This window comes from Rhamphochromis longiceps, linkage group LG19 (assembly GCF_057381845.1).
Source record: "Rhamphochromis longiceps isolate RC_006_pf linkage group LG19, R_longiceps_female_GT1.1, whole genome shotgun sequence".
NCBI lineage: Eukaryota > Metazoa > Chordata > Actinopteri > Cichliformes > Cichlidae > Rhamphochromis > Rhamphochromis longiceps.
In genome coordinates this window covers 29,700,124-29,726,966 of record NC_140575.1, presented here as the reverse complement: position 1 = coordinate 29,726,966, position 26,843 = coordinate 29,700,124, and the positions used below count along the sequence as shown (strand labels likewise).

Sequence of the window (26,843 nt, the reverse complement as noted above, 5' to 3'; positions counted from 1 at the left end):
TTCATATGTTTGCTGTGTAATTCCAGTGACTGACCCCAGGGGCCAGTGTTGCCTAAACTTACTTCCAGGCTCTTGGACCAGATCAGCTGATGGGAGCTTGAGTCCCACAGACAGACCTGCCTGTCATACCCACAGGTCAGGAACTGAGGTTTCCAGGGATGGATGGCTAAACCCCACAACTCATCAGTGTGACCCTGCAGAAAAGAAGAGAAAGAAAGAGAAAGAAACAAAGCTGATAAAACTAATCAGCAACCTACTGTTTTGGGGTTGTGCAAAGCATTTGAACACATCCTGTTGTAACTTAATCAAACACATTCATTTATTCATTAAAATTTGATTTTCATCTGCATGAACTTGAGATGAGCTAGTAGTAGGTTCTAAGGAAAGGAAGAAGAAGGAACCCTCCTATTGGACAGCCAATGTAGAGATAAACCTGACTGCTGCATGTACCTGTGTAATGGGCATGAACTCTCCATCCAAACTGCCTTTCAAAACAAAGTTCTTTGTGGTCCCGATGAGCACACTCTCCCCTCTGCCCTCTGCTATAGTCCGGATGGGACCAAACAACTCAGGCACCTGTAGAGAAAAAGCAGCGATCATGCACAGCACCGCTTCACCTGGAACCTAACAGCTGCCTCAGGCAAGACAAGCTAATTTATAATAATAATACAGTCAATGTGAACCCCGAGTGTCATTGCTATAAATGCCTGTGAATCTCTTTGAAAGCACAAATCCATCTTATCCTCTGTAATATTTATAATAAGATGCAGTATTCAGAATGCATAGTCAGCCGCCTCAGGCATGCATGCAAATTCTGGCTAATATTCCAGACTGAGACCTACTTGGAGGAAGGTGCTTGATATTCAGCTTAACATTTTATTAATACATCTTAACAGTGTGTGCTTCTGGTGCATCATTAAGAGCTATAGAGCTGAGCAACTAAGCATTAAAAACCCAAGGATTCTGTCAAATGCTTAACAGCATGACTAGTGTACCCCATCTGTAGAATTATGTGTAATTTATAAACTTTGCATTTGCCTCAGAGCGTTTATGCTTTCTCACCTCCACCGTTTGTGTCTGCTGGTAGCTGCTGTCCCAGGAAATGAGCCTGCGGTCTTTCCCCCCAGACACCAGAGTGCCGTTCCTCAGCATGCACAGAGCAAAGATGCTGCCTTCGTGAGCTCCTTGGATGACGTGGCTGATGCGATTAGTGCCTGCACAATGAAGATGGGACAGAGAAGGGCGTAAAGGTCGACTGTACGCAGAGGGAAGATAAACTGACAGAGACAGATGGTGTGATGAGGGTATAAAACTGTAAGACTGCACATCTCCTGCACCTTTTTTTCCTTTTATATAAAACAGTTCAGATTGAGACACATCTTTGACTCCTAGTCTCCTGATTCCACCACCACAGTGACGCATCTTCGAGCTTATAACCACAAAATCCTTCGCAGACAGAATCATTATTGTTTTTTTCATTGTGCTTCTGACGCACACTTCTTCTGTGAAAGCACACAGCTCTTTCTATTTTTGACCACACCCCTATTTTCAGCCGTGGTACGCTCTCTTTCTCTGCAGACTCACTCACTGTGTACACCCTACAGACATGATCCTTTTCACAGGCGAGCGTGAAACAGTCGAGTACCTTTTCCCCACACCAGGATGTTCCCACTCGAGTCTCCGGTTATAGCGTCTCCATTTTCCGCGAAGGTCACGCACAACACAAACTTGGGCTTCTCTTGTTTCTGCAGTAAACACAAGAACATACATGAACTGAATTTTGCTCAGCTACCCCCAAATTTCTATATATAGCAACGCAACAACTCATGACGTTACATACTGTCATGACTCTAGATGTGAATATGCTTCCTAACATGTGAGGAACAGTCCTACCTCAAACAGTCCCTGCTTCTTGACCAGCATGCCTTTCTCCAGGTTCCAGAAATATAGATGGGACTTGCCACACGTCACCACGATGTTGCTGTCTGTGGGGTGAAAGTCCGCAGCAAACACCGACTCGTTGGAGCACTGAGCCAAAACACGTGGAAAAAAAAAGAAAAGAAAGAATGAAGCTCAGGAGAAACATTAAACACTGAGCCTACTGAGGCAATCACACCCAAACACAAACACAAAGAAATCACACAATACATGTGCAGATACCTTAACTTCAGCCAGTCTGTCCTCTTTCTGCCAGTCCCACACAGAGAGGACGTGGTCGTTGGAGTCGTCGACGACACAAAGTGTGTTTCCTCCGTTCTGACATTAAAAATGTTTTGAAAATAAAGAGGTTAATTTTACAGAGAACTGGAACTGTCAAAATAAAAAATGAATAAAGTAATAAATGGACTCAATAAATAAATGATCAATTCATTAAATGTAATAAAAACATATTAAAAATTAATGTAGCCAATGAATAATTTAAGACTAATTTATTGACAGTATTAATTTTTACTAGATTATCTGAGTGCTTGAACTATATATTGTGAGCTTGGCACTGATAAACCAACAGAGGTGAAGTTAACCTCCGACCTGCTGTGAATGACAGCGCCTGTCCTTGCAGTAGAAATGAAGAATTAATTAAATATAGAACAAACTAAATGGGAAACCAAGGTTAATAAAAAACAAAAGAAATTTAAACAAAATATGAACTTATGTCACAATTTATACATCAGTTCATGCAGTTTGTGACACTGTAATTAATTTATGAAGTCACTAATTTATTTATTTAAGTGTGTCAGAGGGGGTTTCCTCACCGACTTGGAGAAAGCCAAGCAGACGAGTGCTCTGTCAAAGAAGCCGGTGCCCAGAACATGGAGGGTGTTGAGGCTGACGGAGTCCCACACACGAACGTGAGGAGCCAGCTGCTGCCAGACAGGGAGTGCACACAACCATCGGCACAACACATCAGTTTGATGTGACGTACGGCTTGAAGAAGCAAATTCACTGAGAAAAATGCACTCGCTGGCCACTTTATTAGATACAGCTCAGCTGCTTATTAATGCAAATATCTAATCAGCCAGGGTTACGCTAGTTTCTTGAACACGGCGATGAGTTCACTGCTCACAAATGCTCTCCACAGCCACCAGATCTCCACCACAACCCAAAGGCTGTTTAGGTTGCATCATGGCTGTGCTCCAACATTTCTGCAGCATCTGTGTGATGTTATCATGTCAACATGAACCAACATCTTTGAGAAATGTTTCCATAGACAATTAAAGCAGTTTGGAAGGGAAAAAGGGGTCCAACTCTGTAAGAGTAAGGTGTACCTAAAAAAGTGACCGCTGGATGCAGGAACTCTCTGCCAGAATTAGGTAAATCTGTTCCTTCAAGAAAATAGAATTTACACCCAAACACAATAAATCAAAAATGATAACAGATAACTTGATAAAACATAAGGAGCAGATCTCACTTACTTTTCCGTCTGAGGAGGTGCCCGCCACCTGCCCAGTTGCTATGGTGATTTTATCAGGGTGGACAGCCAGGCTGGTGGAGAGAAAGATGTGAAAAGTAGATGTGAAAACAGGCTTTTTGACATCAAAGGACCGTTTGAATAAAGATGAGCCATGTGCTCCCAGGACATGAAAGGCCGCTTTTGGTGAGTGAGATTTTTAAAGATATGAATATGATATTCGCTGTAGCTACCACACGCTGTCTGCGTCAAACTGTGGAGGGAAATTAAACATATTAAGATGAATTCCTTTGGGGGCTTTGGCGGTGCAGCACCACTCGCAGGAAGTTCAAACACTTTGTCTTAAAAGGAGCGAGAATCTCTCTGATTCATCCTCTGATCTGTAATCCAAACTGGTGATTAATAAGATGAACTTTTATTAACCTCAGCGTGTGATAACATAATCATGGCAGTGACTGCTCAAGGTTACTCTCACTGCACTCCGAGCTTTCCTACAAATATACTTTCAGCCTTGTGCCTGAATGCAACACTTGAGTGCACCTGTTACTTCGCCTGCTGTAGTTACATGAGTCAGTTGTGTATTTGTCAGGAATAGGAGATACAAAAGGAGCAAAGAGATGAGAGCAAGATTAAAGACTCGATCTGGGCTGCTGACGTCTCTTACCATTTGATGTCGTCTGTGTGTCCGGTGTAGTGTCTCTGCAACCGCTCGTCCACGTTAAACAGGACGACCACGGAGGCGATGAAATACACCGTTTCTCCAGTGGGGAGCAAGTAAAGGTTGGAGCGACAGTCTCGACCACGGTAGCCATAGCTGAACAAGAAAGCGGTCAAGGAATGAAAGAAAGGAAAACCCTAAATGGGTTTATAACACATGTTTTGCTCTGTTTTCTTTAATCACAAACAGCTATGTGCTTTCATTTGTGTAGCATTCATAAATTTAAACTGTGTGGATTAAAACTGAGATCAGGAGAAGCAAAAATAATAGACTATAAAATTAGCTTTGCATGATTCATAGTGAAAAGGAATCCTTTGTCTTCATTCTTTTCATTTCATCCACTGAGTGAGCTAATCTCGCCTTTCTTCTGATTGGCTGCCACTTGCAAACAGAACACTTGAACAGTGGGTGGGAGGGGCTTCTAAGGCTGAGATGACTGCATTAAAGATTTCAGTCTCTTTGACATCATGTAGATCCAAGGAAAACGGTCTGAAACCAAGCGTTTAGAGCTTTTTAAAGCATTACATGCTGCTCTATTCATATTATTGTTGAATTACACTTTCGGCATGTTTAATGTGGACATTCTTCACTGCAAAAGAAAACAACCAAAAGCTATATAGGTCCATTTTAAAAATGGGTAATTCATCATATCCAAAATGCACGGCCCACGTTTGTATTTCTGTCGGTGTGTTTGTTGTTTGTGCTTTCCTTATCAGATTTGATCATTTTCTGTTTTGCCTCTGGGTTTGTGACAGGCTTAACAACCAGCTATATTCACTCCTTCATCAACGAACAAAAGAAGCAAAGAAATAAAACCGCAGTGACACAAAGTAAAAATAAAACAGCACAAGAGGAGCTGCTGACTGGCCGTGCTTTAGCCTGCCAGCTGTGCGCAGGTTATTACTGACTCCAGGCCGCAGAGCGATGAGCCCGGCTCCGACAGCGGCAGCACAATCCGGTGAAAATGAACATCTGAACAGATCTGCTCTGACAAGCAGGGAAAGCAAAAAGACAGGCTCGCGCCTTCCTCCTCTTAACTCCCACAACTACATCACAATGTGGATTTCCTCAGATGATTACTTTGAGAAACTTTCCAAATCAGAAAGTGGGATTATACTTGAACTTTTTCTGTTCAAAACATGTCAAAATGCTCTCACACAAGCTCCCTGCCTCCGGTATTTGGCAAATAGGTTGCAGTAAAAGGATACACCCAGTCCAGCTTGAGTTTGTTGCTAGGTAGCTCTGCTCTTGCCTCCAGGCAGTAGCTGTCCACTTGGTCTTTGGGCATGTACATGGTGACGGGGCGTCCTTTCAAATACATTTTCACATAACCCTCCTCTAGAAAAGGCAACAAGAATAATCGGTGAGATAATGTTTAGATGCACAAACACAGAACCCCTGAATCCTGGGTGGAATTAAATCACTTACAGTGTCATTTTTTTTACTATACGGCAAAACAGAAGCACACACAGCACTGCTACTTAATACATCCATTATGGTGTGAATGACAAGGGTGATAATACTGAGTGTAAGACAAGACGAGAGGATGAAGTGATGTGAGATGATCAAAAAATGACAGAGCTTGGGAAGACAAACAGCTTTTTAACGGACTTTTATTGGCCATTTCAAAACACATATATGACAAGAAGCAGCACAAAATAAAACTGCAAACACTTTGTTAAAAATCTTCACAACTCAGGAATATTCAGCTCACAGCAGAGATTGACCAACATGAAACGCAGACACAAGAAGCAGTGAAAAGAAAAAAAAAACAGATTGAGGCTTAGAAGAGGAAACACTGAGAAATCATTTTAAAACATGCAAAATAAACCATGCAGAAGGAAACCAAAATGAACAAAATAAACTTTAATGTTAACAGATAATCAGAAAGGTTGACTAATGGATCAAATTGATGGCTTTAAAGGTTTTTGTACTCATTTTGCTGCTTTTTCTCTGATTCTTTCCTTGTGTTGTTTTTAAAGGGAAAGATCAAGTTTAAAATCATGAATCTTCCTTTATTACTTTAGACATAAAACATGCTGTCCTCTCTAGATAAGCTTGCTTATGTTTGCTAATAACAAATCTGGAAGTACTGGCTGGGGGATTTAATAGGGCTGCGGTAGCTGGGTGTATTAAGGGGAGAGTAGGATGACAGGCTCCCGGTCTTCCTCAACTGGATGCTAAAATTCGGGGTCGTTCTGGCCACTGAAACCTTAGCAGAGTTGCCTTTTTTGGCCCTGCTGATTTCTGAGGTTTGTTGTGTGTTGGCGGCTGAACGGGTTGTTACCCCTGAAGCTGCAGGGACGCTGCCTTTCCCAGTCAACTTTGTAGAGCGGCTGAGGTAAATCTGTACTGTGACTATAACATAGATAAGGAGAAAGAGCAGGGGAGTTGTTGATGAAGCGGGGCAATAGAGGTTGTCAGGGCCGGACAGATGAAGAGGGCAAAATAGGGACAAAGCAGGATCAAGAAATGCAAGAAGTTAGACACATGAAGTTTTTTTTACATTAAGTACAAGAATTATGAAACTGGTAGGACACAGGGAAACTATGGAAATTATTCCCAATTTAAGCCAGCATATTGTTGAAGACTGGGATATATTTAGAAAAGTAGTAATTTAGTATCTGTTGAGCAATGCAAATTAAATTTGTCATTTTTAGTTGGTCTCATATAAGATCTCCCCCTCAGTCATTCGAAACCTTGTTTTGGAGCCTTTACATAAACTGTATATAAATGATGGCAGCAGTCATGGTTGTCAACTGGTTTGCATATTAATGCTTTGAGTTGACAATACTGGTTCTGGCCATCTGGGTTTCTCAGTCAGATTTGTGCCTTGGGTATCATTTCTGGTTTAAAAAACTAAGACATAGCACAATTGCGGGTAGCCACGCCCTAAAAGCATTCCCTGCATTATCCTCTATTTTACTATAAATGGAGATCATAATTTACAGCCTTTGGAAGAGATTGCAAAATAAAGAAAATGGTGTTACAAAAAAAGACCATATATTTTATAACTGCTATATTTTATGGGGCTATAATCTCTTAATTACATTTAAAAAAAAGCTTTATTGCTGAATTTCCGATTAATCAAATTGGACTGAAAGTCTAACTTCAGTGTTGTTTTTTTCAGGTTTTATTGTAATTAAAACATTAACATGAAAGGTTTAGGGGGTAAACAAGACCTTTTTGGGGGTTAACTTCTCAAAAACACAAATACGTCCAGTCTGCGACAAGAGGCTACACACACACACACACACACACACACACACACACACACACACACACACACACACACACACACACACACACACACACACACACACACACACACACACACGACTTCATTTTAAGAAGTCACTAGCCTGAAACGTTGGAACCAGATGCTTTTAGCAACAAAATGTTCACAATCATCTCATTGTTTGTTTTAAAGATTACATTCCCCTGTAACAAGGCTGTGCAAACACCAATATATCTTTAAAGAAGTGGGCTTGGCTTTCACTTTGGTCAGTTTTGTTCAAACACTCATCTGAAGGGGACCACACACACACAAACACACACGTACACACACCCAAACACACACTCACACTCGTCAGGCTGTGTGAGAAAACTACAAGCTGAAAAAAAAAATCAAACAGACTTCAATAGGAACTACCCAAAATCAGATACTCAGTGTGTTTGTAATGCAAATATTCACTTTGAGGGTGGGGAGGTAATAAGCAGTGGCAAATCTACATGCTCTGAACTGAAGCGAAGGATCTGAGAACAGAGGATTTAAAGAGTTTGCAGAAAAACTCAAAGCGACTGCGAGGCAGCAAGTGTCAGAAATCTTTGTGTGGTTACTATGGTGACAGAGACTAAATGCCTGTGAGCGAAAGTGAGGCTGTGAGCAAACAGGCACAACTGTGGTAAGGCGGCAGCTTCGCTAACAGCTGAATAATAAGTAAACTGCAAACACTGCAATCCCACTCTGATGCAGCACTCGGTGGAGGTTAGGTAGGAGGTGTGGGCGTTTTTATGTTAATTAATCCAGGGAAGGCTATGTTCACACAGTTTTTGTGAACCCACTCCCGCCCCTGTCTGGACAGCTTTCTGTGTACTGCGAAAGTTTTAGATACCTAAAAGTTGGAGGTGAACAAAACTATGAGTTGAAATTTCAGAGTTATACTCCATATTTTATCCAGAAGAGTAAAATAGCTTTTGAGGCTTAGAGCAAAAGTGATATGTGTTCAGAGATCAGAACAAATTGTCTGCAGTGTCCAGAGAGCTGTGGATAACTGGGAGCGGATGTGTATTAGGGGACGGGGGTGAGTGGCCTACCTTTGCAGTGGGTCACACGTCGCATTCCTTGTAAAGGTCACAGAGAGACACACAAGCACCAGGTGAGGCGTGGCATCGCTTCCTCACTTCCTGGTCTGTCCTAATATGAGTGAACTTCCTGTTTACTGGTTTTAATGAACAGCAGCTTCTCTCCGTAATGTTCTTAATGAATCAGCCTCATTCCTAATGGCTACTTTCCTTAAATGGCCAAAAGAATCAATGCTCGTTTCCTGGTGCTCCACCCTCTGCTCCTACACTGTAAGTGAATAATTAAATTAAAGCCCCCACCTGACCCCCATCTACTAACCCTTTTAGTCCTTGTTAAGCTAAAAACAAAGAAAAATGTCTATTTTGTTAGATTAGTTTAATGTGAGGACAAAGACTATTTTTTACTGAATATCAAATGTACCATTTTACGTTCATGTCCTGCAGGCAAGCATGAGATAAAAGCTAAGACTGCAATTATTGCTCACATTGGTTTATTGTCACATAGTGATAGGTTATGCCTATCAAGCTGCCTATGATCAATTAGCCTAAATCATCAGAGCATGACATAAGTGAAATAAATTAGCGGGAATATTGACTGGCTCATTCGATCATTTTTTGTGTCGTAAATTGCTGTTTTTCTTTTTTTTTTAAACTATGGCCTTAAACTTCTGAATATTTAAGGCAGTTTGTGACATGTGGTGGATCAGTAAGCTGCACGCTGTTTTATCTTTTCATAACACAGACAGAAACCTGGTAAAGCTTTGTCTCGTTCTGTAGATCGAGCCGAGTAAATATGGAACCAGATGAAACGCAGCGGTGCAATTTAGGCAGAAATCAATAGCATGCTGGATATGGAAATTCTGATCAATACTCATCTAATTTTATATTCAGTCCCATTGTCTTGTTACAATGTGCTTTCTGGATTTTGTTCAAAGGATACACCGTGTAAGACCTGGTTCACTTGTGAGGTGCATGATTCAAAAAGATTCAAAGCATCAGATTGAAGGATTTTCTTGAGAGGAATTTTTCAGCTGTTAGATGCTTGTATGTTTTTAACTTTTTAAAATTTACAGTAACTCAGAGAGGTCAAATGCACTACGATTTAAGAAAACACCAGCAAATAAAAAAAATGCTGCTAAAGTACACAAAACACAACAGAAATGCAGATAAGAAAAAAAATCCAAAAAAAGACCCACAATGGAAGTAAAGAAAACCGAAAACTTGTGTTCTTGGGGGAAGCATTACCATGACGGAACGGCTGCATAAGTGACAGAAACCAAAACATGGGAAGAATCGCCCTGAGACAAACTTAAAAGAAGCGGAAGACGCCTCAGTGTTGTGAGGAGGAAAAAGATACAAGGGGCTGACTGTTTTAGTCTCATAACTCATATAATTCTGTAGATGCTTGTTTGCTTTTAGCCGTTAACTGTTAGCATGTCACTTCCGCTGGTGTTCCGTCACATTATTGTCCCCCCAAAACACGTTCTGTTTTGTGAGTTTTGTTTAGTTTTTTTGTAAGGTTTTTCTATTTTATTTTGTGTACTTTTGCAGAATTTTTGCTGGTGTTTTCTTAAGTTACACATTTGACCTTTCAGGGCCACCGTACTTTTTCTCATTGTTGCACTAATATCACATATTACGTGAGTCATATTAACCTTGCACTCCTTCCGCTATTAAAAACGTTTATATCGTTTTATGGAAATCACCTGGCCGCTAATTTAATTAGCTAGAAAGTTACTATAGCAAATGCCAATGCAATTAGCTATAACAGTTTACCCAGGAGTGTACTTTATATCATTATTTGTGGCCTCAAAGACAAACCCTTAAAAAGTTTCCTGTAAAGTTCTGATTTACTTGGAAAAGCCCCTGAAGGCTTGCTATTGATATATTTATGCATTTGAATCTCTTCAACAAAAGCAGAGGAAGTTTATCAGCTCACTGGACAATATTAGGATCTGCTTTTTTAACTGAGTATAAATGACAAACTGTTTAGCAGTGCAACCAAAAGTTCAGTTTAACATAAGAAGCAGGAAGAACTTATTACAAAAAAAAAAAAAGACAAATGGCAATTTGAAGATGAGGATGTAGGATGCTTGTTACTTGTGAGGGAGGAAATAATGGAGAAAATGAACACTAAGACAAAGCATTGTGTGTTAGCCGTCAGTGGTCGTCTGGGTACAGAAAACAGTTCAAGGCATCTCTTGCACTGCTTCCTTTTAGGGATAAACAAAAAAGTGAATACATAATTCTGTATTTTAACAGGATTTCTAAAAAAATGCATTGACCTCCGACTGACACAGAGAACCACTGAGCATCTTTTATGTAATGGCTCTCAATGAGTTGGACCATAGCTGGGAAACACATAGTCATCAAGGCCAGACAGCCATAAAGGAGACGCTTCTTACCTGCATTGAACACTGGGTCCCTCTGTTTGCTGCAAAGTAAACGAGTAAACAGACAGCTGTCAATCAGCACCCCAACTTTGGCTAAACCATCGCTACTGTATGTTTTAATTTGAAAGAGCCTTATAAGAAAAACCTTGTAGTTTCTGGTTTGCAAAACACAAACATTGTTATACATCTTAGCTTCCATGTGGCGCCGAATGGAGAAAAACTGATTCACTGCCGGTTCTGCCTAACCTGTCACTCCTTTTGCCGCTGGAGTTGCTTCCGGTGGATCCGGCTCGGGTTCGGTTGCCCTTGGAGTCACCTGAATCTTTCCGATTGAGTGTCCCCATTTGTTCATTAGAATTGGCTCTCCTCACAGTGCTGTGATTAAAAGGATGGAAGACAAAGTCACAAGAAATAGGTCACAAAACTTACCGGATGCTGCTTTTTCTGAAAATGCCATCTGGTAAAGTTTTCATCCAGATGTATACATTTTCCCCCCCTTAATCAGCTCAGATTTGTCCCCGTCTGGCACCTAGAGACAACTGGCCACTCACAAATAGGGCAAAGCTGGCAGACGGCTAAATACTAAGTAATACAGATTAATTTAATTCTGGATTAATTCATTACATAAATAAACCCTGCTTGTTGCTGCTTTTGCTGCATTACTACACAACTTAAGTACTAGAATAGCTTTATCCCCGCTCTACCTCCTGGCTGTGGCTCAGGATGTAGAGCGGCTGTGCACTAATTGAAAGGTTGGTGGTTTGAGCCTCCAGCCTGGATGCTGAAGTATCCTTAGGTAAAATACTGAACCCTGAGATGCTCCTATCAGAGTGTGTGAATATTATGTAATATTAGTATTACTGATTACAAGTAAGCAGTATGAGCAAAGTTGTTTGAGGAGATTAAGAACACCTTTCAGGACTCGAAGCATCTTTCTTAGAAGATTATTAAAGCTCAAACTTTTTGGGGCCATGCACCCCTTTCAGGCAAGGACATCATCCAGGGACACCTTTATAATGGTAGCATGAATAGAGATGTTCATTTACTCACGCCATCTCCATTCACTAGGAGGTCAAACTGTGCAGCAGCAGTAGAGGTTTGTTACACCTTGAGAATGGTTATCGGTTGTTAACCTGCAGAGGGTCCTTGCAGCCCAGTGTGAAGAACCACTGATCATTGGGCCTGCTTAGCAAACACTGCTACCTCACTAACAGCAAAACAGGAAAGTTGAGGACATCAGGTCCAATAAAAGTTGGGAAGAAGAAAGAAACAACTTTTTACAAAACCGCACAGTGCCGTTTCCTCAGAGTTTTACTGTGTTTACTCCTCTGCGATTATAATAACCACAGCATCTGCACAGACCTCTGTAAATCTGCATATTGGTGGTGCCGGCAGCCTGCCCATTCACAACAATAAAAAGGCTCCATCAGCAATCCAATGACCAGCAGGCCGAGTCACCTAATCCACCCTATGGGAGGAAAGTCTATTCAAATTCTAAAACTGGCCGGTGGCTGTTATCCCTTCTGGGATAACTTCTGTGTGTGTTTGTTCATTAAAGAAGAGAACAGGATGGAAAGAAGAGTGAGAGAAAGAGAGACACTGTTGTTTGCCGCGTTATCCCATGAGGAATCACAGTAATTGGACCACAGGGCTTTGAAGGCTGTTGTGTGTACACCAGTGCTGATGGGATTGTGATCAGTCTGCAGTTTAAGTAATCCCACACAGGCACAGCAAATAACACACACACTGCACCAAAGACTTAAAAAACATATGATTAATCACACCGAATAAAAAAAAAATTCATATAATTTAGTGAGCAATTTTAAAAACTGGAGATCGAGTTAAGCATGTGTTAGATCAGTTAAGCGCTGTATAAATCTACAGCATACTGTAACGTGGTGATAGTCTCACCTGAGGGGCAGATAGAGAATTCTGGAGGAACGAGACAGGGAGGAGAAACTGGACAGAGTGGCAGGACATAACAACATAGGTGAATGAGACATAAACAGAATGCATCACAGTGGGAAACGACATATAATCAGAGACAGACAATGAAGACAGGAAAAAGATGGGAAGGACCCAGCACAATACAGGAGACTACACGGAAGAGATATCTGATGAGAAATAACTCTATCTTGGAATACAACTAAAAACTAAAGACTTTAAGGGGTATAAGATTTGCTGCTATTGTGTTATCGGCGTTCACTCTATTTCCATCTTTAGCCTGACGTTGCCTCCACAGGGAAGATGGATTTGATTTTCCCTAACAAGTAGCAAGAGACCCATATGTCATATCTTAAGTTAACACTGATTCACAGCCATGCCAACATAACAAGTAAAAACAGTTGGGCTAATCATTAGTCTCCAGTGCCACTCATCATCCTTCAACTAAGAAAGTGCTGTTTCATGTCACGATGCCAAGCCTGGAACTAGACAACCCTAAAACTATGACTATTCAGGGTTGGATATATATATAATGAAATATACATTTAAAAAAAGATATTTTCAGTGTCAAAGCTTGAGCTCCTGAGTTTAATACTTCTAAAAGAGAGGCGGAGAAGCAGAGTTAACATTTGCGCGGACTGGAGCAGGCCCCTGCTGTGTGCCAAGCTTCATCTGATTTAGTTAATGTCATCAGAGAATGGGGAAAGGCGATTGTTATGCTGGCAGGCAAGATTGATAACCTGCACTCCATATTCACCTGTAAACGCACGGACGCACAAAGAACACAGAGCAGCAGATGATGAAAATGCTTCGTCTCCCTTTATCAGGGCTGTTAAATGTCAATGTGTGTGGATGATAAAAAGCCAGAAATGTGACGATTTATGGTTGAAATGACCTGGCGTGGCACAGGCAGACATGAGGGAAGAAATGTCGAGACACATAAAACTTCTGGGGTGAAGAACAATAAATCATTCCAGCCGTTTTAATGACGCTTGGGATTTTGTAGAAAAACAAGACAAAATCTGCTGACTCTGACAGTCCACACCTTCAAGTTGCTCTAAGGAAGCAAAAGGTTTCCAGAAATGCCGATAGCCTCCTTAAAATCGATTATAATGAACAGACAAAGAAGAGCAGAGGAAAAAAATGCTCAAATACATTTACAGTCATACTGGGTTTCCTTACGTCTTGTTGGCTGGCGCGCTGGTGTCCTTCCTGGATCCAGATCCAGATGGGGATGGCAGAGTCCCGCTGCCTTTCTTTGGTAGGACGGTCCCGTTGTTTACTGTGGGCCGTAACGGCAGGGTGGCGATCATTGGCCTGGCTGGAAAAAAGAGGACGACATGACGCGTTCAGAAAGAACCAGTATCAGAGTCAGCACCTGTAGTGTATTTAAAATAACGCTGTATGTACTGCCACCTCGGTTATTTGTCTACACATTCATTGAATTTGGAGTCAACAAACAATTAAACTCAGAATTCTTGATTTGAAGATAGTTTACTTTGCTTTTAGCTGAACTCTCAACATGTAAAAATTACTTTTTTCTTAGAGTCACCATGGGTTTGGGGAGGGTGGGGGTGGGGGGGGCTTCCTGCTGGGGCAAAAGGAGCTGAGGATTGATAAGTCCTGGACACATGCCATGCCGAGTCAAACCATGCGCTGCCATGTCATGGATTTATTGAAATATTTCTTCATGTTTTTGTAGAAACACGGATAAATGAAATGTACAGTAGTGCTGGTTTTCCCAAAAATGCCCCCAGGGTTGCCACTGGCCTACTGTATAGGTTTATAGACACGTTTGTGTCATTTAATATACACAGTATATACTCACTGGTCATTTCATTAGATACACTTGCTCAACTGCTTGTTAACACAAATATCTAACCAGCCAATCACTTGGCAGTAGCTCAATGCATGACCTTGACTCATTGGTCGGTTTGAGAAACTGCTCATCTGCTGCGATTATGCCACGCAACCACCTTTAGTGTTACAGAGAATGGCCTGAAAAATAGAAAGTGTCCAATGAGCTTCAGGCTCCTGGGTGAAAATGCCTCATTGATGCCTGAGGTCAGAGAAGAACGGTCAGACTGCTTCAAGCTGATAGGAATGCAACAGTAACTCAACAAAGGCATGAAGAAGGAAACATCCCTGAACACACAACCTTGAAGCAGATGGGCTACAGTAGCAGAAGACCACACCAGTTACCAATCTTGTTAGTGAAGAATAAGAAACTGAGGCTACAGTTCACTCAGGCTCACCAACACTGGGCAAAAGATTACTGAAAAAGCGTTGCCTATTCCGCTGTGATATTTGGATAGGATGTTAGGGTCCTCCTTTGGGATGTGGTGGACGGGGAGATTCCAATTACGGATGTGCAGCAGATTCCAAATCAATATGGAATTGTTGGATTCATACCATTAAGGCAGCTTTGAAGACAAAATGTGCTCCAACCCGGTACTAGCAAGGGGTAACTAATGAACTGGCCAGTGAGCGTAGTTTGACTTTCAGGGTTTTGTTTCCCAAATGTAAATATAATTCCAATGTGAGGGTTCAGAGATGGGAAATAACTGCACAGTGTTTTATATCTTCAGGTTAAAAAAGAGGGAGAAGATTAAGTGATTATATATAAAAACAAGTAAACTAAATTTAAATGTAATTGTTTTAAAGGTTTCTCATTGAGATGGAATACAGTTTGTAGAAAATGGAGTGGTATCAGAAAAACTGACACACACACCCACCCACCGACACACACGCACGCACACACACAATTCATTCAGGCAGCATAGACTAACAGATCCAAGCTGCAGCTTTATCTGCAGTGATAAATATTTAATAGACACTGCTTCATCCAGACACACATTGATACTCAGGCCTGTGCACACACTCCCTCTGTTATCTTTCATGTAGTAATTACGCAGCAGGGGCAAAACGAGGTTTGTAATTTTGTTAGCATGTTAAAGAAGACAAATGCGTGTGCTCCTCTGTGTACACGATTGTCCACATGCAGTCAGCCCGACTGGGTTAAACTTTCTGAATCAGATCACTGTGCTTCAGTCGAGGGAAAGCAGACTGCTGGTGGGGAACAATGAGTCCGAGTCATCCTCCACTTCCCCAATCAAACTGAAACTCCATCCGTCCAGACTCACTCCTGAGAATGGAGCTGTCAGCAGCTAAGAATCCTAATCTGCTTTTGCTTCATTACTCTAAAGCACATGTGAGGACTTGAAACACATGAAGTGCAGCTGATTTCCCATGCAGCCTTTATCAGCCTCAGGAGTGACAGCACGATTTCATGACCAAAGTTTACACATCTCCACTGAAAAATCGATGCATGCAGTATTGTTAAGCAATAAAAATGCAAAAAACATGTGAAAAAAGTCTACCTTTTATCACTCTCTGGGGCTCGCTTTTTTAAAGTTTATGCAATGTTTTCAGCACAGATGAGAAGAGCATGCAGCTGTGTGACACCAGGTGGAGAGATCATCAGAGTGAGGCATTTTAAGGTTTAGCAACTGTGCCTTTGACTTATGATAAAACCATTCGTGAAGGTGAATCACATTCTGGACTTTGGAAAATAAACTGAGCCTGTGTCAGGGAGTTGTTGATTTAACTCTACACCTCAGCCGAATAGGTTGGGATGCTTTCTTATTCCTTTTCATTCCAGAGAGAGAGTTGTGAAAATCAATACAGCCTCTGTTCAGTGGGAAGCTACAGCCAGCAGCTAGTGAGCTTACCAGAAAGACAGGAAACAAAGGAGAACGCTAGCCTGGCTCTTATCAAACAAAACCTCATAAAACAGTTTTTGTGCTGACACAAATTCCCACAAAGATCTGTCTTCAAACTCGGATCACAGTGCAGTGAGCCGTATTGAATGCAACTGTGCATTTCCTGGTGAAATACCATATATTTAGGATAATAGTAGCAGGGCAGGCAGTGACACAATACCAGGTCTGGTTAGTGCAGTCAGGCTACACAGTGAGCCTACCTGGCTTCCCAACATTGCTGTCTGCTGAGGGAGATTTTCTCATCATAGCGGGGTCTATACATGTAAGGCAAAAGCATTCAACAAGACAACACAGTCCAAGAGAAGATGGGACAGGAAGGAGAGGAGAGCGATGAGTCAGATGAAAGAAAACTAGCGGGATTTGAAGATCAGCATCGACAGGTCAGAGTGGAAAAACAGACCCAAGAGTCCTGAAAAACCACGTGTGCAAGCCAGTCTGTGTGTGATGCATATACTATAATAGCAAGCCCCTAGGCTTTGTGCTGGACTGTATGTTACCTTTGGTGGGTCCTCTGCGTGCACCCATGGCCTGCTGCTCTTCAGACACATTGAGTCTGCGGACCACGTCAGCTAGAGCGGACTTGAGCAGCTGAATCTCATCCTCCTGCATCTGGACCCTCTGCTCCAGGGAGGCGATGCGGTCGGTCACCTCCATACTGCTGGCCGCTGACGCACTGTCATCTGAGGACGCAGTGAGCTCACGTTAGAAAACGCAGAAAACTAATGAGAAAAGTAAACAGTGGTTTTTCAGATAATGTCACATTATCAGTACAGGCGGCTACAACTTTCAAACCCTGAACTCACTTTTATCCTTTTATACTTTCAGCATCTTTGACTATGAAGACTGTTCGCCAGCCTGGTTTTAGTGTCTGTTCTCTGATCTTAAACTAACTTAACACATTATTACCACCTCTCCACCTGACACACTAATAAAGGCCAAGCATAGGCCACCAGGGTCCACTTCATTAATGATCACACACACACACACACACGCGCATCTTAATGCAGGGTCTCCTCCATTAAGACTTTGATGTCACAGGGGTTTGATGAATTATTAATGTAAATCACTGCTGTGTTTTCCCTGCAGACTTGTAATAACAGCCTGATGCATTATGCATTAGAGAGCAGGCATCTGGTGATTAGACAGATCTGCAGCCTTGTTTCTGCTGGGAATCTGAGTTAGACCCCAACTGCTTGGTGACATTATGGAAATCGTGAAAAAGGCTTCTGACCTCTGTAAATAACATTCTCAAACAATGTAGCGCAACAGTGTCTCAGACAAACTGAAATGTGTTTGTTTTCAGACAATCTGGTGAAACAAAACGGGTGTGATGATGCTCTAAGGAAGCAAAAGCTGCTCTGCGGAGGCGTGAGTTCCCCAAATATTCACTTGTAGATAGAAATTCAGAAAAACTGCAGTATTTTTAGTTCCATAAAATAATTAGATAAATAAAAACACACATTTGGATCAATGACACTAATAACATAAAGACAACTTCCTACCAAATATGATCTAAATAGAACAAAGAGTCGTTAGTGAAATTGTAATACTTGATTATTAATTTGAAATAAATAATTCTTTACTCAAATTTAAATTTTCTTCCAAAATGAATGGCAAACATTTAAGCACAAATAACACAAAAGAGTGTGCGACTTTAGGACTGTCAAACTCCTTTTCTTACAATTTTACATCATAAGTATTCATAAGTGTATAATCCCATAAGATCCAACGAAGTCGCTGTAATCTAATTGTCAAAACATGCCGGAAAGGCAATTTCACCGATTTGTTTACAAGTGGGAAATTCCATTAGCGAGCAAAATTCACCGTTAGCTGGTTATGAATCGCTTCGGTCAAGGAGACCCTCGATTAGACAAGATGATGAACTGGCGCATTAAGCAGATGGGGCACGTGAAGCTTGTAGCATAAAATGGAAATCTGCATACGTACAGAATGGCTGAATCAAGCAATTACAGTCGACACACAAACACAGACTACAGCTGTGCACACGGCTACACATTACTGCTGACTTGAGATTTCCCTGAAAGGTTGCAATAATAATGCTAACTGTGTTTTGAGACTGGACTAACATAAGTATAGTGCTTAAAAAATTATTAGACCTTCTGTCAAAAAACAAGAAGACAGAAATATTTTAGAAATCTGTCAAAAACTTGTTTAAAAGTAAAAAACTACTGACCTCCACTTTTCATATCCACACCTGAGCCGGTGTTGTGCCAAAAAGTGATTGTCTGCCAAAAACTGATTTCCAATGTTTCTGTGTATTTTTTATGTGTAATATCTTTACGTATGTTCATAAATAGACTTCGGTGAACAGGGTTTACAAAGGGGTTATATAGAGAATTAAAACAATATCTGTTTTTCAAGTATCTTTACAACTCTCTGCTATTGTACTTACATTAGCCTGTGGCCATCTCCCTGTACAACGCATCCACTTAACACACTGTTTGCTGCTACAACTACACATGTTTCTTTTCCAACTATTTATTTATGAGTGACTTATGTATGTATGTATGTATATATATGTATATATTGTACTATTCTTAGTTAGTGTATTGTCTGTCTTGTCTTAATGTTGGTTTAAAATGGAGCACTGTAACAAAAAATAATTTCCCCCAGGGATCAATAAAGTATTCTGATTCTGATTCTGATTCTGATTATAACCAATCCGGTCCTTTATCCCCACTTAAAATATTTTTACAGAAATATTGTAATATTTGCTGCCATGTCTGCTGTCCTCTTGGCCAACTTACTCTTACAAAAGACATTTTTAATGTTAATGAGATTTTTTTAACTGCATAAATAAAGGTTATATAAAAGTCACTGCCAAAAACTGATTGCGGCTTCTACCTTGTTACACGAATGTTGTTTGTGGCTCAAGATGACTTTATGTCATCCATGAGGGATGCATTTGACATATGTTTCACATATTATAGCCCAACAAGTTACTTATAGCAGTTTAAATACGAGCAATCAGTTTTTGGCAAATACCGGAAATCAGTTTTTGGCAGACAATCACTTTTTGGCACAACACCGGCACAGTCGACTTCTTTGACAAGTCAGGAATCGATCGAGTAGAACATCAAGCCTGTCCGTCCATTCTCGTCTGCTTAATAGGTGTTTATAGGCGTCTTACCCTGTTTACTTATTACATAAAGACCCTAAGTCTGAGTTTAACTGTTCTAATTACACAAATTAAAATGACTTTAAGTGGGAGATAAATATCTATGAAGATTCATGGCCACCAACCAACCAATGGTTATTTGTATGTTTACCTGCTAATGAGGAATAGAGATCACCAATGTCGTTATTATTCATCTTCAACCATGAGTATCTGTGAAAAGATATTTGAGCAAGCAACTATCGCCATGTCCAGAGTAGAGTGCTTACAAACACAAACAGAGTTAACAGAGTTGCTGACTTTAGAATTCAGGTCATGTGACAGGTATTTTTTATGGCATCAAAGCCTGTAACACACTTGATATAGGTATTATTTGTATGCACCTTCTAATATTTTCACCGCCTGGTGAGAATCCTATAATGAAACCCCCGCTGTGGAGAAATGGCATCTGATGAAAACTGCAGGTGTGCAATCTTTTACATTACACCGACAGCAGAAGCTTTACAGGTTCAATGAGAAATATGTCTGTCTCATTATACGCTCATACAGACAGATTTCTACTCCAAGGATATGCTTTCTTGTTTCATAAGCAAAATCGCAATCTCGCTCCTTCTTTTCCACAGACACACACTGACAAAGCCTTTTCCACAGATCTTAATAACATTTAGCTCACCTGAGATTCTCTCTTTGAAGCAATCCTTGTTCATATTTACATGCAACAGTGTGTCACTGAGTGAACATCCAGAGATAACGCTTCTATTATCTGTCGAGCATCTGTCGTGGGTCTGCTCCCAACACTGACACAATGACAGTGTAATACCGAAGCACAATGACTGGCTGTCACGGCCCCGTTTCCACCCAGCCCTGTGCTACCATCCCAACATATGCCACTTTCTGCCTTGGTTCCAACATCTGGGCCGAGTTAACGCCCACTAACATGTTTACAGCTACAACCAGAATCGGAAAAGGTCAGACAAGTTTGTTTTCATATGGAGGAATATGTGTTGATGGCGTGATGCTTATGTGCCGACAGCGCGATCACACAGAGAGCCGATTTAGCTAAATTTGCTCAGCTCTGTCTGGGGCTCAGGTCACATGCCTTCTGCCCAGAGACTCAGTATCAGTAAGATGTCAATCTTCATTTAACAGCAAATCCATCACCACAAAACAAGATTGCTGCACCAGTGTGGTATTCACACCTGTCAGCCATCTGCTTAAATCACTTCATTTCTGTCAGTCTGCTCCAGCTTCTATCTGACTTTTTCTTTCTGTCCCTATTTTGTTATCTGGTCAATACCCGGCTGGGTCACAAATCCGAGGCGGATCTCAGAGCCCATCTGTCTGCTCGCCGTAATGCATTTTGACACCCTGCTCCCTATTACCTTCCTCCTGCAAGTAGATGTGATTCTGGCAGAACCAGCAGCCTGCTTAAGTGCTTGTCCATCACTGCAGCCACGGGGATTAAATGAAAAACGCTCTTCAGTTCATTTTTTTTACAGCTCTAAAATAACCCAACACTCCAGCTTGCATCTCCGCCTTATTTACTGACCTCACTGTCATCAATAATGAACACTGGAGGAGGAGGGCACACATGCTTTGACTCATTTCCCCTTCTTCTGGACTCGTGCTTTCCAAAGAATCGATACGCTAAAGGAGTAAAAATAGATGTGGAAAATGCTTATGACGAGCATAAAGGGGAGCAAAGCACAGCAGCCTCATAAATTCTGCAGGAGCCTTTTTAGCTGAGTCACTCCTTCAATATGTAAAATATGTAAGGATATGAATGCACATACAGACACGAGGAAGGGAAAAAAGACAAGGTTAGGGACATTCCCTTGGAGGAAATGTCATGCTAGCAGCTGTCTCCCCATGTGTTCGAGCACTCGTGCTCACTTTGCCAATAACCCGCTGACAAACAGAGTGATTGATGTCTGTTTTCTTTACTCTCAGCGGTGCAGAAGATCCAAACAATAAAGCTAAACTGATTTGATGGAAAGTTCAGCTGCCAGGTTAAGCTGTGCCACAATGGGAGGTACCGAAAAAGCCGCAACCAGTGTTTGCAGAGAACCACTAGATCAAAAGAGCGAGAGGCTGCAGGAAACAGGTTGTCACAACATTTTGACAACTATTCCTGTTTTTCAGGCAGAAGGGCAGATCTGATATCGCTGCAGCTTCGGTGCATCTTTTTGCTACTTGCTTGTGCTCCAGCTTGCCAGCTTTTTTTACCCCCCCCCCCCTTTTTAATTTCACAACACAGACGCACATAGACCAGGTGGTGTTACTGCCACAGCGCCAGTTCAGCTGCTCCAAATTGAGTCACACTTAATAAACAACCAGTCTTCAGCATGATTCACTAATGGAGGTCTGGACTTTATCACCATTGAGCAGCACAAAGGAATTAAAGGAGGCAGCGATTTAAGGACAGGCATGAGAAATACAGAGCTAAATGAGAGAGAATAAAGGTGGGTGTGTGGCCGTGATCACAGAGCAGGTGGTGCTTTGACCTGAATGCTAATTTCAGTAAGCACTCTGATGAAACGTGGGTGTGATATTAGCATATTTTTTAGCATATTTACCTTAATGTAGCAAATCAACATGCTACTTTGACAATTAGTTCTGAATTTCAGCTAATGATGGCACTTTGTTACTACCTCATGATAACTTAATGTCAACTTTCAGGGCACTTCAGCACAATACTAGAACTAAGTGGAAGACTAATAACATGTGTGATGATTATTTTTTTCTAATGTTATGCACAGTACAAGACAAGAAAAGTGTTGTGCTTAAAAGTGACGCATTTACACAGTTACAGTGTGCCTCAGGGACGACTGAAATGATCCATCAGGTGCCTGTCAGGAGGTCGGAGAGTTTAGTTACAGTTACAGACTGGAGAGAAAAATGAGGAAAGAGAGAAACAACAGACTGAGAGTTACTTAAAAGCCCATCAATCCCCTGTGTCACCTGCAGGAGAGAGCAGGGGACGACCTGATAGCTTTAGCTAATCAACTGGTCAGATTAGGGAGACAGATGCAGTTTACAAGCTGCCACTGAGGGCTTTTGCCTGACCGGGGCTTAAGAGGTAATAAATATCTAGAGGTGGATAAGAGAAAGGGAAGCCCTCACAGGCAACCTGGGAGGAGATTAAAGAGGAGGAACCACTGAGAGGAAGATGGAGATGATAAACAACGGAGGAAAAGCTTCTTTGTCCTGTCAAAACGGTAGCACTGAAAGACCCAAATAGGCTGACAAAGACAAGAATGAAAGATGGAGCTGTGTGCATGTGTAAGTGTGTGTCTTTGCACACACAGGGGTCAGAAAGAGTGAGTCTGGGTCAAACAGGGGTATGAATTGGGGCCAAAAGACCCCCCTCTGAGAGATCCTACTGTCCTTGTAAGAAGATGTTAAACCCTTCCTTCCTGACATCAGCTACATCCTTCCTGGGGTCAGAGTGAGGTCAGACGGGAGCTAGCTCCACCTTGCTCCTCTCACCATCACACCTACACACATCCAACATACTGCACAGGAGCTGAAATGCTGGCGGCGGTGATTTACAAATAGATGGTGTTAAGTGCTGCTTATTTTTCTGAGTGATTGATCAGATAATGTATTAAACACCATCAGTACTATTCCCCTGCCTCCTGTGGGACTGCACACCAATTATTAGAGAAATGGAGGAAGGCAGAAAAAATGGAAGGCTTTTCTCATAAATCTCTTGAACTTGTCTCCACAATCCACGTTAAAGGAGCTTATTGTGCATTTTTTCCTTTATTCTGTCACATATCTAGACTATGTAACTATACAGTTTCAGTGGATGCCCATGTTAAACACGGAACTTTCCTGTAATGAAGTCAGCATATTTACAAGTCATCAATCCTCAGTTTCAGACTGTTTCAGGCTATGAGCACTGAAGCTCAGCCCACCGATAGGTCCAATTTAACCATGTGGTATTTGCTGTCAACGTTCCAATGAACAACATCAAATTCAGTCGCTGTCAACCACAAAGTCTCCGTAACAACAAGGCCTAAAGCCAGGACATGGATGTGTGTTTCAGATGTGAGAGGATCTGAAATAACAAATATAAACACCTGCTCAAGCCCTGTAATTCCCCAGTGATTTAGAAAGAAACAGTCCAGAAAAAAGAAAAAGAAACTACATAAAAGAGGCCTAATCAAGGCAGATTTACCTCGAGCACATGACATACATGAACTCCACTCGGCTTCACACAAACACACTCCCTCCAACACACACACACTCTCCTCTGTCAAAGAGGAAGTGGTCACAGTGTGGCAGAGGGATTATGCTGGATTTGTGGAGCAGATCTTGCTCAATGCTAGTGATCCTTAAACTCTGGGGGGGGGGGGGGGGGGGTTGAGCTTAGCAGCAGGATGAATTTTATTCTCCCTCCTTCGGTCTCTAACCTCTTTCACCTCTCTATTTGTCTGCTCTCCTCTCTCCTGAAAGTCTTGTGGGATGAATTCTTGAAACAAAGCAGGAAATAAATTGACTGTGGGAAGAAAAAGTGAGCCTGAAGGATTAAACGTAAAGAGGACTTGGCAGTAAAATGTTTTTATTATCTTTCTCTAGCATTTATCTCCCTCATTTTTCCTGCTCTTGTCCACGCTGTTCGCCCAATTAGAGATTAACTCCTAGTGGTAGACTGTTTCAAGAGGTGGGGCTTTCAGAGTGTGGGATACTTGAAGCGTCAATAGACTAAGATGTAGCTGAAGCCCCAAAGCTCCATCAGAACGAACCGCAATGTGCACACGTGAAGTCTAGACATTCTCAAACACTGCCAAAGCTTCATAATTAGAAATCTTCTTCTTACTATTATTATTATTAGAATTAAACTATTGCAAACACATATATAAGCCTACAGCCAGTATTGTACTCTGATATCCTCATGCTGATATTGTTAACATGCTGAGATGCTTACTGTCTTAGTTGCCTTAAATTCCCTTAGTTTTGCAGGAATCAGATAAAAGATATATATATATATCAGAGAAAACAATGAGACCAACACATCATTGAGGTTTGCAGACATTCGTTTACGCACAGCTCTCTTAAGATCATGCTCTAACATTTCAATCAGATGTTGCATGACCCAATTTGGCCCAAGTTTTAGCTGCCAAACAGAAGGCCTTATATTTGAATTTGGAATACTTTGACATACAGAAAAGTTTGTAGTTAACTCGATGACTGAAAGGTGCCCAGGTCCTGTGGCTTTAAAACAAGCCCAATTCATCATCCCTCCACTACCGTGTTTGATAGTTGGTATCAGGTGTTTGTGTTGATATGCTGTGTTTGGTTTTGAACATTACGGCCAAACATCTTTATTTTGATCTTGCCTGTCCAAAGTGTCCAAGTGGGACACTGTTTTAAACATGGCAAACTTCAGTCTTTTTCTAATGTTACTATCATGAACTTTAATATTTAACACAGTAAGTGAGAAAAAATATGTCAAATACTATATATGAGACATGAAGCCCCAGCTTCTGAACTTACAAAGCAATATGCTGAACTTTATATAACATCCCTGTCTAAATCTGAATAAAACTAAAACGGTAATAAACAGCCGAAGAAAGACATCCTTTTTATTGCTGTGACTTTTAGGGATGAAGCAGACCACAGAAGCACAAAGTCATGGTTGGCAGCAGCTCCAGGCTCCAACACAAGCCCGTTTCTCAGTCTCAGCCTTCGTCTACATAAAACACGGCTTTGTCCCGCAGTAACAAACAACCAGGAAGGAACAGGAGGCGGGATACTTGTTCCATCCAGTGTGTGTATACTGGTGTTGTCCCATCCAGTAACATTGTTGTTATGGGATACCAGATTTCCATGGTGCAGAAATGGTCTCACACACATACAGAGAGACAGTGTGCCAGAGACTGTTGCCACACTGAGCACAGGCCAATCGTATATCTGCCATCTGGAGGGGAGAGAACATACAGTGGCACTGCTGGCAGCAAACAAGATCATTACAGAACAAAACTGAGGAGAATTATTACAAACAGACTTTGGTGTGTAAGCAGAGGTTTTCCTTTGTTTGTAACTCAGTGTCTGGATTCTGCCCTATAAATACTACATGTCTCTTTCAGTATATTCGCTTTAACTTTAAAATTATTATTATTCTCTGTTCTTGCCATCAACTAAACCAGCTCTGTTTGCATTTTTGGAGTTTTGACAGCACCTAAAAACCCGAGTCACATCCAACTGTGTTTAGTTTGAGTGAACCTGACAAGTGAACCTGACAGGCCACATTATTAGATTTTCTCTTCTCCCTGCAGCCACAGATGAGACAGGGGAGTTTAAGCTGATTATGTGAGACACATTTTTATACAGTTTTCTGATGAAATGAATGGTTCAAACATCTGATTAGATAAACACGCAATTCAGTGAGCTGTAATAAAACATTGTTGGCACTATAAAGGTGGAAAAGAGCTATTAAAGAGTCGTCAGTAGTAATGGTCTCGTGATCTTCTGTGGCTTCAAAACGGAATAAACTAAAGAGTAAAAGTAGAAGCAGTACTTGCAGTTTCTTAATTTCAGTGGCTGCTCTAAATAGTTTAGGAGGACCAAAACATCCTTTAAATTCTTCTCCTAGTTCACTGATCTGACCAACTAGCATTTTTTTGTCAGTCTATACCGGGTGTCCACTCTTAAATCAGACCATATACTGAAGACACTAGATTTAAGGTAGACTTACTAAATCAGAAAACAAAAGGCAAACCATTGTTCAGGTCACAACAGAATCCCTTACAGGCAGCCAGGACCAACTTTTATAGGAAAATGCAAGGACTATGGCAAAGACTAGGAGGAAGGACGGGACTATTTATACACAGAGGTAAGTGGAGAAGCTGGAGAATGGCATCCAGCTACAGACAATCCTGGCAACCATCAAAGAAAGACTCAAGAGGCAACTGACTTTCAAAGTAAAACTGAAAAATACCAAAAAACAAATAAATAATAGAATGGAACAATCCATAAATACAACAAACACAAAAATCTAAACTCGAAACTCTGGAAAATGCAGGAAAAATCTAAATAGAAACTCAAATGCAAACATATTCATTGAGGACTCCAAACTTGAGAACATGACCAAACACTGGGTCTGTGACACAGTCTCGGGAGGAAACCAACCACAATCATGACTTCACTA

At 41.3% G+C, this 26,843-nt stretch overlaps 1 protein-coding gene across 6 annotated transcripts in view; it reads right to left on the bottom strand.

Moving 5' to 3' along the window:
* eml1 (EMAP like 1) overlaps positions 1 to 26,843 on the bottom strand; it is a 53,652-nt gene that overhangs the window by 5,386 nt on the left and 21,423 nt on the right. For 2 of the 6 annotated variants that reach the window (XM_085390960.1, XM_085390955.1), the window contains exons 2-16: positions 17,049 to 17,231; positions 13,952 to 14,090; positions 11,072 to 11,200; positions 10,838 to 10,866; positions 8,445 to 8,471; positions 5,336 to 5,465; positions 4,074 to 4,223; positions 3,414 to 3,483; positions 2,754 to 2,864; positions 2,161 to 2,256; positions 1,894 to 2,028; positions 1,646 to 1,745; positions 1,063 to 1,214; positions 451 to 576; positions 63 to 194 (exon numbers count right to left, since the gene is read on the bottom strand). In XM_085390960.1, coding sequence (XP_085247086.1) covers positions 63 to 194; positions 451 to 576; positions 1,063 to 1,214; positions 1,646 to 1,745; positions 1,894 to 2,028; positions 2,161 to 2,256; positions 2,754 to 2,864; positions 3,414 to 3,483; positions 4,074 to 4,223; positions 5,336 to 5,465; positions 8,445 to 8,471; positions 10,838 to 10,866; positions 11,072 to 11,200; positions 13,952 to 14,090; positions 17,049 to 17,231 — 1,709 coding nt within the window. Of the gene's footprint in view, positions 1 to 62; positions 195 to 450; positions 577 to 1,062; positions 1,215 to 1,645; positions 1,746 to 1,893; positions 2,029 to 2,160; positions 2,257 to 2,753; positions 2,865 to 3,413; positions 3,484 to 4,073; positions 4,224 to 5,335; positions 5,466 to 8,444; positions 8,472 to 10,837; positions 10,867 to 11,071; positions 11,201 to 13,951; positions 14,091 to 16,751; positions 16,806 to 17,048; positions 17,232 to 20,360; positions 20,522 to 26,843 lie in introns of those variants that run through there. The other 4 variants (XM_085390961.1, XM_085390959.1, XM_085390957.1 and 1 more) reach the window with 4 other exon arrangements.